Below are 13,599 nucleotides of genomic sequence, written 5' to 3'. Positions count from 1 at the left end.
TTAGATACCCCCCTTTTTTATGCTACCCGTCGGAGAAAGAAGAGACGTGGTAAAGCGAGACAGCAAGATGAAGACAAAGGAATCAGCATAGAGCAGGGCCTGGGTTGTGCGTCAGGGGGTGAGCATGGATGAATGACACGAAGAAGGAAGGACCCTTTGCCAGGCCGCAAGGCGATTAGGTAGAGATATGAACGAGACTAGACAGTGTATAGACTCTCGGCTTGAAGAAGATATATATACTGCTTTACTCACTCGCCTGTCACTTGTCTCGAATACACACTCTAATAAAAAAAAAAAAGGCTCCACTAATATATGCTTTCAATTGTCAATGATGCGGTTGGCTGAGATTTGTCCAATGAGTCAACAGTCATTCTGGCGACTTAACCTGTGCGCAATTAAGACTCATTAATAGATCAGGACTGTCCGTTGCTCCATACTTGGTTGGGCACTGATTGAAATTTGTCGGTGAGACTGGAGCTAGAGAGGATACCGAACCGAATTCTAGTGTGGTCGAGACTCTGACTCTAACTGCCAACCTGAACTGACGAACGAGAAAGGGGGCTGTCTCTCTTACACGAAAAAAGGGGGTCCCGACTCCCCGACCCGCCCGAGAGAGACCCGTCGCCCACCCTTGGATTTCGCAACTCCAAATTTCCGATCAGCCAGCCAAACAGGCCCTCACCGCCACGTAGTATGAGTGTAATTAACAGCTGGTTTCTTCAACAAAGAACAAAGCAGTTCTAAGGGTTTCGGTCTTGTGGTTTAGTGGTATAATTCTCGCTTAGGGTTCACCCTGATGCTATCATGCGAGAGGTCCCGGGTTCGATCCCCGGCAAGACCCTTTCTTTTGCAGTTTTTGCAGATTTAATATATGCATTCTTTTTGGCGTTTGGTATTGTGAGAGATTTGCTGTAAGCAGCTGTTGATGAGGCTGCTGTGCCTTTTGCTCGATGCTGAAAAGCAACTGTCGGAGGGGTCGATATGGGACCCACCCACATTGCCTTACTTACATACGGGATGTTGCGTACATTCGGTGGCTGCATCTGCATCTTCTACCCCGGCCTTCAGGTTGCATTACAATGCCATGCGCAGCATGGCCAATCAGTATACACTTGTCTACAATGGCTGTGTTGGCAACCTCGCTTGAGGTTCGGGGGGTGGGCACATGCAGAACACATGTTGAGAACAGGGTAGGTAAGCAACAAGGTTGGTGCAAATTTCTCTTCGTCATTCAGTTTCGCATTTGCACCAACTTCAAGGCCACTGTGTGTGGTATCTGTCGTTTAAGGCGAAATACGACATAATGCGTCTTATCGCTGTTAAGTCATTTGCCATCAAGTACTTTGCCGGCGATGAGACCCCGCCATATGTTATCCTCTCCCACACCTGGGGCCCCAATGAGGTTACATTGCAGGATATGCAAGCCGAGTTCGGTGGAGAGGACGATGGCTATAACCACGCGCATGCGCGACCTACGAACAGAGCTTCGCGAAAGGAAGGCTTTCGGAAAATCAAGTATACATGCGAGCAAGCTGCCAAAGAAGGCCTCGAGTGGGCGTGGGTGGACACCTGCTGCATCGACAAGAGCAGCTCTGCCGAGCTGAGCGAGGCCATCAATTCCATGTATCGATGGTACAACAAGGCCAAGACTTGCTATGCATACCTGGCAGACGTGACGCTGGACGAGAGAGCGATGCGAGAGCCCGACTTGCCCACGACGGCAAATGAAAGGCCCACGGGCAAGGAGACTGCCATTTATCAAGCTATACGGCGATCGCGTTGGATTACACGGGGCTGGACGCTGCAAGAGCTGCTTGCGCCCAACGATATCGAGTTCTACAATGCGCGATGGTCGAGGATAGGCGACCGAAACTGGTCCTTGCGGTCGTCACTGGCCAGGGCCACCGGGATCGATCAAAAGTGCCTACAGACGGGCGACCATGCCAGATTGGCCGACTACAGCATCGCCACACGCATGTCTTGGGCGTCCCGTCGATCCTGCACGCGGACCGAGGATATCGCGTACTGTCTGATGGGGATTTTCGATATCAACATGCCCATGCTCTACGGCGAGGGCAAGAAGGCCTTTGTTCGGCTCCAGGAAGAAATCCTCAAGGAAACCGAGGACCACTCCCTGTTTGCCTGGGCGGTTGCAGAAGGCAGTGATCGAGCTTGGTGTCCGAGCAGCGTCTTTGCCGAATCCCCGGCCGACTTTGCTCAGTCTGGGAACATAGAACGCCCGGAAAGTTCTCTCTGGGGACTTTCAGCCATGACGAAGCTCGGACTATCGATAGAGCTCGGCGTCCCAATTCAATCGTCCACCGAAAAGGAGCCCCATTACTTGTGTGATGAGCCTTACAAGCTGCTCTATTTTACGCTCGACTGTCTGATGGATGGTCCCAGTGGGCGAGACGCGTACCGGGTCAAGATTGCTTTGCTGTCACTCTCCACAGGGGTCGTTCATGACTTGTCTCGGCCGAGCTTCTATCGCATGGCAATCCCTCGGATCGAAGTTGACCAGTGTCCCATCACAAGGTCGGATCCAGAGCCGAGACGCGTCTACATCCGCAAGAACCTATCGCCGCAAGAACTCGATATGTTCCACCATGGGACCATATGCTTTCAGGGGCTGCACCAGTGGGATCTGAACATGGACACCCGGGAGAAACACGGCTTTGATTTCCTGACGTACAGGAAGCTGGACGGGCGTGGCGGGATCATCAAGATCCTCATGGACCCCTCCGAAGACGTGGGCTGGAGCGCCACCCAGTTCAGCGACCGGGCGTCGGTCGACTACTTCAGCGTCGCCATCGGCGTGGGGCCCAACACGCTCTACTGCTACGTGGACCGGATGGACCTTTCCCTCACGTCGGCGGGGATGAAATACTTCAACCACCCTCGGAGCCCGACGACGGCCTGTGTCGACTACTGGAACAAGGACGGGCCGCTGGTGTTTGATGAGTTTACCTTGGGGGAGCGAACGTACAGGGTCGAAGTATTTCACGACCACCCGTCGACCGAGTATAACAGCCACGGGCGTTTGCATCTGCTGGTGATATTCTCGTTGATAAGGGTATGCCGCCTCCTTTACCGACGCCTTTACCGACGCCTTTGCAGGAGATCGCTAGTTCTGCAAAACGGAAACGGAGATCTATTTATAAAAGACTATTCGGTTTCAAATAGACGGAAAACAAAACCCCAAACAGATGATTCGCTCGAATCTGTCAAGCCACGTCTTAAATGTGTCCGGGACTTCCTAAGGTTGTTTACTGTGTGGGCTAAAATCAGCACATTGTTGTTCCAAGGTAGATGGTGCTGATTTGGACAGTATAAGTATATCCAAGCCTTTCCTCCTGTGGGGTATGCAGTCAAGGCAGTACGCAAGAACCAGACACACAGCCGGGATAAACCATGGTGTATGAGACCCAGCTTTTGGCGAAAGGGTTCAAGTCGCCGTTGGCATAATGTGGGTTCACCTTGCTACCTGACAGACTATATTTTCATCGGCAATAATGCGCTATCCTCGGTAGGTAACACCCCCTATCTCCAATGAGAGACCTGGCGGAAACCAAACCACTTGCGCCCCGGACACTCCACCATGTATACTCTCCCAGCCACGGTTGCCGCCCTCTCTAGCTTCCTGCTCGGACATGTCCTTGCAGTCGCGGCTTAGCCACCACTCGCTGCCTTTCACGACCTGGAACCCTAGGTCCTTGCTGGTGTAGAATCTCACTCCCCGCGTCTCGCCGGCCGTGAGCACGGGCACGTTTTCGGCAGCACCTTGCTCGAGCCCCCAGCGCACGAGCAGCCTCCCGATCCCGCGGTCCTGGTAGGAGGGATGGACGGCTAGCCCCTGCAGAGAGTAACGCGGGACCGACTGGAAGGGGCTGGTGCGGGACAGATGCTCCCGCACACGAGCGATGGCCTCTGCGCGGGCTTTGTCGGGCTCTATCGATGGCAGCCCCTCGCGGCTGTCGTGGTCCTCTTCTTCATCCAGTATCAGGGGCTCGGAAATCTTGATGCGGTGTAAGGAGTCCGGACCATCGGGGTTCGGTGCCCGTCGAGCCCAGCTGCTGAACCCTACGACGACATTGCCGTCGAGGACGGCGATTCGCGTCAGGCTGGTGGGGTCTTGCAGGAGTCCCCGGACCCAGGCCCGGTGCATCGGGCGGAGTGCTTCGGGATAATCCGAGAGTCTCGGGTATTGGTATACGGCGGCGTCGTCCGGGGCTGAATCGAGCAGTTCGACGATAGAAGTCATGTCGCTTGCCCGAGCCGGACGGATCTCGAGGCCCGGTGGTGGTGAAACGGGCATGTTGGAAAAGTTTGATCGCCACATAGTGTATCTCCGCTATGCCAAGTTACATCAACTCGGATGGATCTGGGTCAGCCCGAATAGTTGCATTTGAGGACTTTGTCGCTCTCTTGCTTCAGGCTGTTGCAATTTTGCTGTCGGTTGCGGGTACGGCTGTGATCATGTAAGCAGTTTAAACATATGCGACTCCAAACACTGCCGGGGATGCGTGCCGCATCGCCCCAGTCCTCTTACGTCAAAATGCGCATTCAAAGAATCAATCATTTGATTGGCTCGAGATATCCTAAGATGTTAAATCTCACGAATCTGCCTGTTCATCGACATATCTTCCCAATATTCAAAAAGAGGCTCCTAAGCTATCTTGGAATATGCCCATTGTCACCCCCCATTTAGTCAACTAATTATCTCTGCCTGCAATGCGCTTTTGGTTACTCACATCTCTCATCTTAGACTCAAGCTTAGCTAAATGGACCGAGTAATACCTAAGAAGGCGGTACGGGATTGCTTTTCGGCCAAGGCATATAAACGGCCCAGTTGTGACCCACGATGCCGAAAGTTTGCCCAACTCGGTGAAATCGTTTCCAAGGTTGAATCTGTAGTGGAAGTCAAATCGTCCTGTCACAAGCACGTTGGTAACACAACCAGCCAAGATGATGTCCTTTCACTCGCATCGCGTTCTTTCCGTTTTGCATTCTCAACGGAAGCGTAACAACTTCGACCCAAATCAACGACCTCCTCGTCTGCTTATACGTCGAATATGAGCTCCTGTGCGGCTGAAAATGATCTGATTTCTGGGGCGGAAAAGCCCCTGGCGGCCTTGAAGCGCCAACAGCCCCTGACAAGGGAGACTCGCACCGTTCTCCTGCGACAGATCGACAAGCTCCGATGCGGCCTGCAGGGGCCGGTTGATGCCATGCATTTCCAGGGCACTGTCGTAAGTCCCACCAAGCCCCATCTACTACGTATTGCCACCGAGTTGTGGAGAGGAGGCTCATACCCCACGATAGAACATGTTGACCCCAGTAATGAACGCCCTGGTGGAGCACCGAGCTTTTGATCATGTGCAGTTGGATGGGACCATCGGACTGGAAGACCTGGCGTCCAAGATGGGCTGGGAGCCCGCAGTCCTTGTACGATTCATCAATGTCGTGCTCATCCATGGGATATTCGAGGAACCGGAGCCCAGAGTCTATAAGCACAGCGCCTCGTCCACGGCGTTTCGCGAGGATGCCATACGGGCTTACTACCGACTCGGGTAAGCACACAGCATCCAACAGCGTTCTTTACCCGAGGTGCATTCCCATCTGATACTTCCCGCTTCTCAATAGTTCGTGGAGTGTCCCGTCCTGGTGGAAGGTATGTTTTCCTCACGGCCACCTACCACAAAGGTCGATTCATAAGTACTTAGCTAACACACCAACAAGGTATCCGACTATCTCAAAACCCACGCCCCAGAAGACGTGTACGACCCCCTCAAGTCGCCCTTCTCCTACTCGCGCGGCGGCGAGGGCCAGACGTACTACCAGCTGCTCGAGGCGGACCCCGCCTTCTCCACCGTCTGGCACAAGGGCATGGCGCAGGCCGCGCTGCTCAACCCGGTCCTGGGCATGTTCCCCTTCCGCGACATGCGGTCGGCCGTCGAGGCCGAGCCCGGCCGCGCTTTCGTCGTGGACGTGGGCGGGGGCCGCGGTAACGCGCTGGTGGACGTGATGAGAGAGTGCGGCGGCGGCGGTTTCGGGGCGCCTATGGTTTTGCAGGATTTGGAGGAGGTGCTGCTGGGCGAGGAACCGGTTCGGATTGATGGGGTACAAGTCATGCCGCATGACTTCTACAATGAGCAGCCCATCAAGAGTGAGTCTCGAACAAACCTACCCCCTTTTAGCCAACTGTTTTCGATCCAATTGGCTAAGAATAGTGATATGTATAGACGCGCATATCTACTACGTGCGCAAGGTCATGCACAACTACTACGACGACAAGTGCCGCACGATCTTGCATCCCATCGTCGAAGCGATGGGCCCGACGTCCTGGCTGCTGTTCGGCGACATGATTCTGCCCGAAACGGCCCGGCCAGGCGACGACGCGCTCCCCGTTCTACATGGATCTCCGAATGCTCATGATCGGCGGAACTGAGGACGTGTTTACTTTTTGTCAGCCAGCTTAATTTTCTACCGCGCACGTCCCCTTAAAGGGGCTAAAAATATATATTTGGTGACGGCCCCTTTTTTTTATATATTAGCTAATAGTTTACTAGTGTATTTACTCGATCTTTTAATTAAAAGAGAGAAAAAAGCCGGTTAACCGTTATCTCGTCTTTTTATTTTATTTTATTAACCGATTAATTTTATTAATTTATTTAACGTGGTTTACCACTACGCGACCTATATTACTTAGCGACGCACCTTTTTTATTTCTCGACCCTTTTATATAAATTAATTTAATTATAACGCTTAAAATTAATTAAAATTATTCGTTATCCGATTCTTCGCTTAATTTTATATTTTTTTTATATATTCGCGTATTATAACCTATTTCGCCGTAAACATTATAACGCTTTTTACCGGTCGCCTTTCGCTTCGACGAACCTTTATTTTTACTTTTATTAGGCGCTAAACGCTTTTTTTTTACCTTTTCGTCTTATAGCTATTAAAATTCCTTAATAGTAAAAGCTTTTTTAAGCTAAACTCGCGATTTTTTAATTCTTCGGCGTTTAAAAAGTATTAAATTAGCCTTTTTTAATATATATATTTTATTACGTATAAAGGTTATTTTATAAACTATTTTAATTATACTTTTCGCTATTTAGTCTACCGTATTTAAAATCGGCGTCGGAGAGCTTCTTTAATAAGTAAACACCCTTTTTTTAATATAAGTAAAATACTTAGTTATTTATTAGGGGTTAAACGGCGTTTAAAGGTTATAAGTACTAGCCGTCCTTAGACGGGATAGGTTAAATATAGGCGTCCGGAGACGTATATTTAACTTATTAATTACTTCGTTAAGGTTATAAAGTATTAAACTAAATACGTTAAATCTAGATTTAATATTAATTTCCGTAAAAACAATAAAATACGCGGCTTTAAAAGCGATAAAGAACTCGAGCTTAGTAATATAGTTTATAAAAGCCTTAATAAATAATTCAATTTCTTTCGAATAAGCACGCTTTAAAAACGAATAAAGTGTTATATCGAAAAGTTAGAGTAAATGCAATAAATAAAGAGGTATATTAATAGTAATAATATCGTTATTTTAGTAATATACCTCGAATTCGGCCGAAATATAGCTTTCGTGGCCGTCGAGAATTAAAAAGCGGTAGCGACCCTTTATTTACGATTTAATATATTTATTAAAATGCTTAATTTAGTTTAAGCCTATTTCGTTATTAGTTTAATTATTAGAAGTCGGCTTAATTATTTAATCGCCCGGTAAATCGGTTTCGCGGGATTAGTTCGCGAGGTAATATTAGTTTTAAATAATTAAAAACGGCGGAATATACTAGCCTTACGAATTAATATATTTAATCGCCGTTACTTATTCTCAATTACTAAGCTAAACCGATTTCGCCTTTCTACGCCGCTCGGCGCGTATTACGATAAGTATTAACCTAATTATGCCTATTATAAAACCGGTTTTATCGAAATTCTAAATATTTTCGTTAACGATTCCGTATTTCGCCTTTATATTCGCGACTAGCGTAAACTAAGTAAAAATAATTTTAGAATTTTCGTAAAAAGCCTTTTAATAATCGTACCGACGATTTATTTTAGTTTTTAAGTCCGGGTTACGGTTAATAAAACGCTTAACCTAGTATTTATTATCGCGGTCGCCGCCGCGCGACGCGGTAAAAAAATTAGCTATATTTTTTATATTAATAAAATCGGGAGGTATCCCTTAAATATTTAAATTAATTATATATTTATAAAGTACCTCTTTTTTAATTAAATTTATTTTATATCGTTTCGGTCGGATTTCGCATTTTAAAGTTCGGCCGTAAATTCGATAACGTAAAGTTAATTCGGGTATATTATAAGCTTTTACTATTACTTTTTAGCTTATTTAATTCGATCCGTTTCGTATCGCTTAAATTATTAAAACTATCCGATCTTTTTAAAATTAATTAAGCATTATAGTTATAAAGATATTACGCGTTAAAGTTTAATTATATTAAAATTAAATTAAGGTGCGTCGTTAAGTAATATACGTCGCGTAGTGGTAAACCACGTTATTATAATAATTAATAATTATCTTTTCGTTTAATTAAACGAATAATTTATTATTAAACTCCCGTTTATAATCGTTTTTTTAACGCGGATATATTCGGTAAGTTTAATAAACTTAAATCGGAAAGTTTAAAAACTATTATTAAGCTTTATAATTAAATCTCGAAAAGCTTTACGAGCTTTTTTATAAACGTTAAAATTATAATACTATTTATATAAATAATTTAAGAGGGTTTTAAAAGTTTTAATTAAAAAGTCGTTTTAATCGGTAATAACGAAAAGGTATAAGTTTTTAACGGCCTTACCGTTAACTTAATTAATAATATAAGTATACTTATTATTACCGGTAAAATAATAATTAATATTCGTTTTTAATTTACCCTTTAAAATTATAAACTAATAATTAAACTTAATTTTAAAGTTTTTTTTATTAATAAATAAAAAAGGGTCGAATATTTTAATACTTCGCTTAAAATTATTAAGTGACGTAACGTTAATACGAGTCGTTCTTTCTATTTAAACCGAAACTCCTCGGTTTCGAATTAAAAAATTAACGATATATTAATTTAATTACTAAATTTCCTCGTTTTTTTTATAACGATTAATATAAAATCCTTCTCTTTCTTAATAAACTTACCGTCTTTATTTAATCCTTTATTTTAATTATCCTTTTAATTAATGTTCGTTATTTAAATCTTTTTCGCCGAAAATAATAATCTATATATAACTTTCTTTTAAACTAATATTAAAATTCTTAAAAACCTTTATTAAATTAAGGGCTTAATTTTTAAAGTTTATTATAAAAAAGTTCGTAATTTAAACTCCTTTTAAATAACGATTAAATTTTCTTTATACATTTTATCGAAATATCCTTTAATAATTAAGCCTTCGTATTTAAACTATTATATTTTCGCGGTTTTAATAAAAACTACGAGAAATATCGCGGGAATATTATAATAAAAATTATATATAATAATTAATCGTTTAATTCTTTTCTCGATATTTTCGTTTATAACGTTAAAAGAATTATCGAAAAAAAAAAACGTTTATAATTTAAATTTAATTTCGATTTAATATAATTAATAAAATAATTCGAGGGCGATAATTTTTTATTCTAAGTCGCTTTTAATATTAAATAATAAGTCCTCGTTTTCGCGCTCGATAATTATACTTTAATTATTTACGTTTATTGGGTTTACGTTAAAATAAACGAAAAACGCGTGTTTAATTAATAAAAAATTTCGCGTGGTATATTTTTTTAAACTCGCGAAAAAGCGGTCGATATTATTAATATTAAAACGCATCGATTTACGGGCTTATTTTATGCGCGTATCGCGCTTTTTTAAGCCGGCGGATATTTTAATTAATTACTTTATTTAATCGAAATTAGTCTAGATTTTAATTTTTAAAAAGGTAAGATATTTATAAAGCTTTTCTAGGCTTAATAAATTAAATATTTCTCGGTAATATTATAATTATAATAATTTAAAAGGTAAAGCTATAAATTATTACTTTATTACGAAAAACTAAAAAAATAAGGAAAAAAAGAAAAGGTTTAACCTTACCGGGACGATTTCTTTATTTAAATAAGTGGAGAAAAATCAAGTGGCGCTCGGGCTATCTCTCGCACGCCCTGCTTTACTTTAATTAATAAGGCTATTAAAGGCTTATTCTTAAAGTGCGCCGTAGTATTTACGATATCGTATTTAACTTTAATATTCGCGATTAATGCGAATTAACTAGAAATAATATTTAAACTTTTATAAAACGCCTTTTAATAATCGTATTAACGGTTTATTCGAGTTTTAAAATCCGGGTTATAGTTAATAAAACGATTAATTTAATATTTATTAATATACTCGTTATTATATAATACGGTAAAAAAATCAATTATATTTTTTATATTAATAATATTAAAAAGTATTATAGTAGGGCTAAGGATTAAAAGACTTAGTATAGTTAAAGTAATTAGGCTACACGTGACTTTAAAGGGTATATTACTAAAACCCTAATGCCCGGTACTATAAAATAGCTAGATTAGAAATATACACTTTTTTCTCACTATTTATATTTACTTAATATTTTTATACTTAATTATAAAGATATAGTAAACCGCGTACTACTTTATACTCGATATAAAATTAACGAGTGCTAACTACGACTCCCTTATACGGGTTATATGTTTTCAGTATTTTTCGAATATTTAAGTTAATTATATAATTTCGAAGTACTTTTTTAATTAATATTAATTTTCGCTATAAATATTAAATTTCGCGTTATAAAATTCGGCCGTTTAATCGATTATTAATTATTAATTATAAAACGCCGAAAACTTTTATAATAACCTTTTAATTAATAAGTTTTATAAGGTTTCGCGTCGCTTAAATTATTAAATCGAGCTTATTTACTAATAAAAAATTAAGCATTATAATTATAAAAATAAAACGTATTAAAATTTAATAAAAAGTATTAATTAGACTAATAATCGGCGAAGTAATATAACCGACTTAATAATAAACCACGTTAACTTTTTTTCGATTAATAATATTAACTACGATTTTTTAATTAATTTAGCTTTTTAAGTACCTTATAAAGCTTTATAAAGTATAAAAAAAGCGCTATAAAAAGTGTTATAAAGAGTATTATAACTTATAAAAAGTATTATATAATATTATTCGCGCTTAATCCTCGAATCGATATACGCTTAGCTTTTAATATACGCTTAATTTTTCGAAATATTAATTCTTATTTCGAATAAAATTCGAATAAACCGGCTAAAGAAGTACGTACATCGATAGAAAATTAAGCTGGCTAACAAAAAGTAAACACGTCCTAAGAGGTCCGAAACCCAGTGGAAGCAGTTGGTGGAGAGCGTGGGGCTAGTCATCGTCAAGATCTGGAGATTGCCGGGGACGTCCCACCAGGCGACGATTGAGACTAGGCTCAGGGGTAAATAGCCCCTGAACTGTGTTCACTTCATAGGGTAGGGCGCGTTTCTTACAACAAGGAAAGAAATTGAAATTTTGATACTTATGAGAACTATACGCGTAGTACTCTGCTACCCGCGACTGTCCGCGAGCAGCAGCTCCGCGACAGGTCCGTAGAATGCCTCTTCTAGGCCAAGACTCAGCAATCTGCTTGCCTTCACACCAACGGGCTGCTTCGACTGGATAATCTCCCAAATCCTGTCCTTGGCGTGGAACCCGGTCTGAAAGTCACTGATCAGCTGCTCCAACGCAGGGCCCGGGTCAATGACGCTGAGTTGCGGGTCGGGACCGATATCGACCGTGATCTCGCTCGTCGGACTGAATGTGCCCGGCACCTCTACCACGGTGCTGCGGCGGTGACCCGTTCGCGAACTGGTACTGTAGCGGCGCGGCGCGGAGGAGGAGGAGGGACCCTCGCCGTCGATTTCGACCTGGACTTTGGCAATGTCCGTCGAGACGAACCGGAAGGTCCACTTCTTGCCCGCGCTCGGGACCATCAGCCGTCCGGTAGCTTGGTCCCACCGGATGGGGATGGTGCGCAAGGATGTGTTGCTGTTGATGTTGCCATCGGCTAGTGTTAGTGCCGCTCCTAGATCGCCGTCATCTCGCGCGTCTTCTACAATGTCGAACTGGCCGTCGCGACCTACGACGATGATGATTTCGAATCCGGAGGGGTTGCGGCATCCGTTGGCCGGCACTTTCGCCTGGTCCAGAGGGAGGATGGAGCCTTCTGGGGCTAGTACGGGGATGTGGTCCAGGGAGCGGTAGAGGTCGATCTCGCGGTCGCCATCGTAGGCAATCCCGGTGAAGATGTCGACGTGTCGGAGCGGAGGAATCCAGGCTTGCGTTTTGGCAAGGTTGGTGGCCTTGTCTCTCGGGGTCACCACGGGCGCGACGACGAGGGATTGCCCGAAGAAGTATTGGTTCGGATACCTGTATGCCTCAGCTCTTTGAGGGTATCTCCAATACAGTGGCTGGACCAGTGGCAAGGTAGACGAAGAAGCAGGAGACGAGGCGGCATTGGACGAGAAGATGTACGGCACCAGCCGATGACGCTGACGCATCGCCTCCTTCATGGCCACCATGCACTCATTGCGGTACAGCCACGGCTCCTTGGACATCCAACGACTGAGCGACGAATGCAGTCGCAGGATGGGCGAGAACGCGTCGTACTGCACCCACCGCGACGTCATCTCATCATCGCGATAGCCCGGCAGATGGCCTCCGATGTCGTGGCTCCACCATCCGTACCCGATGTTCGACGCGGTGGCCGTGAACTCGGGCTGGAACCGGAGGGAGTCCCAGGTCGCCTCGGTATCGCCCGAGAAGCCGACGGGGTACCGGTGGCTGCCCGGCCCGCCGTAGCGCGAGAAGATGATGGGGCTAGACTCGGCACCGTGGGCCTGCTGGGTGTCGAGGAACTGGAAGTGGTTCAGGAGCCAGAGGGGGTCGAAGCCCGGTGTGCGAGTATGGCTACCTTGTTGCCAGTCGATCCACCAGAAATCGCATGTGCCTTGGTCTTCTAATTTTCGGTGGACGACGTTGAAGAAGGTGTGCAAGAACTCGGCATTGGTGGGGTCGAATTGGATCGGGTCGCGGTGCGTAGTGTCATGGCCAAGGACCTTTGCCGCCTCCTCGTAGACGTCTTCGTGATGCGCGATTCCTGCGTGCGGATGATCATTCAGAGTCATCTTAAGACCCCGCTTGTGCAATTCTTTGCCAAACTCGGCTGGATCGGGAAAGAGATCAGTGTTCCAGGTGTAGCCAGTCCAACCCGTGTGGGGGACGTGGTCCTCTTTGACCCAGTGCCAGTCCATATCAATGACAGCCACCGACATGGGGATGTCGTTCTCCTGGAACTTGTCCATCAGGGCCAGATATTCCTTGTGGTCATACGCGTGATACCGGCTCCACCAGTTCCCGAGGCACCACCGGGGCACGGTTGGTTGGCGACCGGAGATGGCATAGAAGGATTCCATGGCACCTTTGAAATCGTAGGCGTAGCAGAACAAGTACCCATCAACGCGGTCGCCGGGCCGACGGGGGTCACAAACCCTTTGCCGCCGAACAGCATGCT

At 44.6% G+C, this 13,599-nt stretch overlaps 4 protein-coding genes across 4 annotated transcripts; 2 read left to right on the top strand and 2 right to left on the bottom strand.

Annotated features, from left to right (window-relative positions):
* Nucleotides 1-1,303: 1,303 nt before the first annotated feature.
* On the top strand, nt 1,304-3,128 carry PG986_002810 (uncharacterized protein; the record flags this gene model as incomplete). Its single annotated transcript, XM_066839032.1, has 2 exons — nt 1,304-3,038; nt 3,118-3,128. The coding sequence occupies 2 exons, from the start codon at nt 1,304-1,306 to the stop codon at nt 3,126-3,128; spliced, it is 1,746 nt and encodes a 581-aa protein (XP_066704096.1).
* Nucleotides 3,129-3,517: 389 nt separating this feature from the next.
* PG986_002809 (GNAT family acetyltransferase) lies at nt 3,518-4,315 on the bottom strand (the record flags this gene model as incomplete). The annotated part of the gene is made up of 1 exon (XM_066839031.1): nt 3,518-4,315. One exon carries the CDS (start codon nt 4,313-4,315, stop codon nt 3,518-3,520), a length of 798 nt encoding a protein of 265 aa, XP_066704095.1.
* Nucleotides 4,316-5,072: 757 nt separating this feature from the next.
* On the top strand, nt 5,073-6,230 carry PG986_002808 (O-methyltransferase-like protein; the record flags this gene model as incomplete). Its single annotated transcript, XM_066839030.1, has 5 exons — nt 5,073-5,249; nt 5,383-5,570; nt 5,644-5,671; nt 5,740-6,166; nt 6,226-6,230. The coding sequence occupies 5 exons, from the start codon at nt 5,073-5,075 to the stop codon at nt 6,228-6,230; spliced, it is 825 nt and encodes a 274-aa protein (XP_066704094.1).
* Nucleotides 6,231-11,593: 5,363 nt separating this feature from the next.
* PG986_002807 (uncharacterized protein) lies at nt 11,594-13,501 on the bottom strand (the record flags this gene model as incomplete). Its single annotated transcript, XM_066839029.1, has 1 exon — nt 11,594-13,501. The coding sequence occupies one exon, from the start codon at nt 13,499-13,501 to the stop codon at nt 11,594-11,596; it is 1,908 nt and encodes a 635-aa protein (XP_066704093.1).
* Between the last annotated feature and the right edge of the window lie 98 nt (nt 13,502-13,599).

The sequence above is a fragment of the Apiospora aurea genome (assembly GCF_038362705.1).
Source record: "Apiospora aurea strain CBS 24483 chromosome Unknown utg000002l_segment0_segment0, whole genome shotgun sequence".
Classification (NCBI taxonomy): Eukaryota; Fungi; Ascomycota; class Sordariomycetes; order Amphisphaeriales; family Apiosporaceae; genus Apiospora; species Apiospora aurea.
This window is presented reverse-complemented; position numbering and strand designations above follow the sequence as displayed.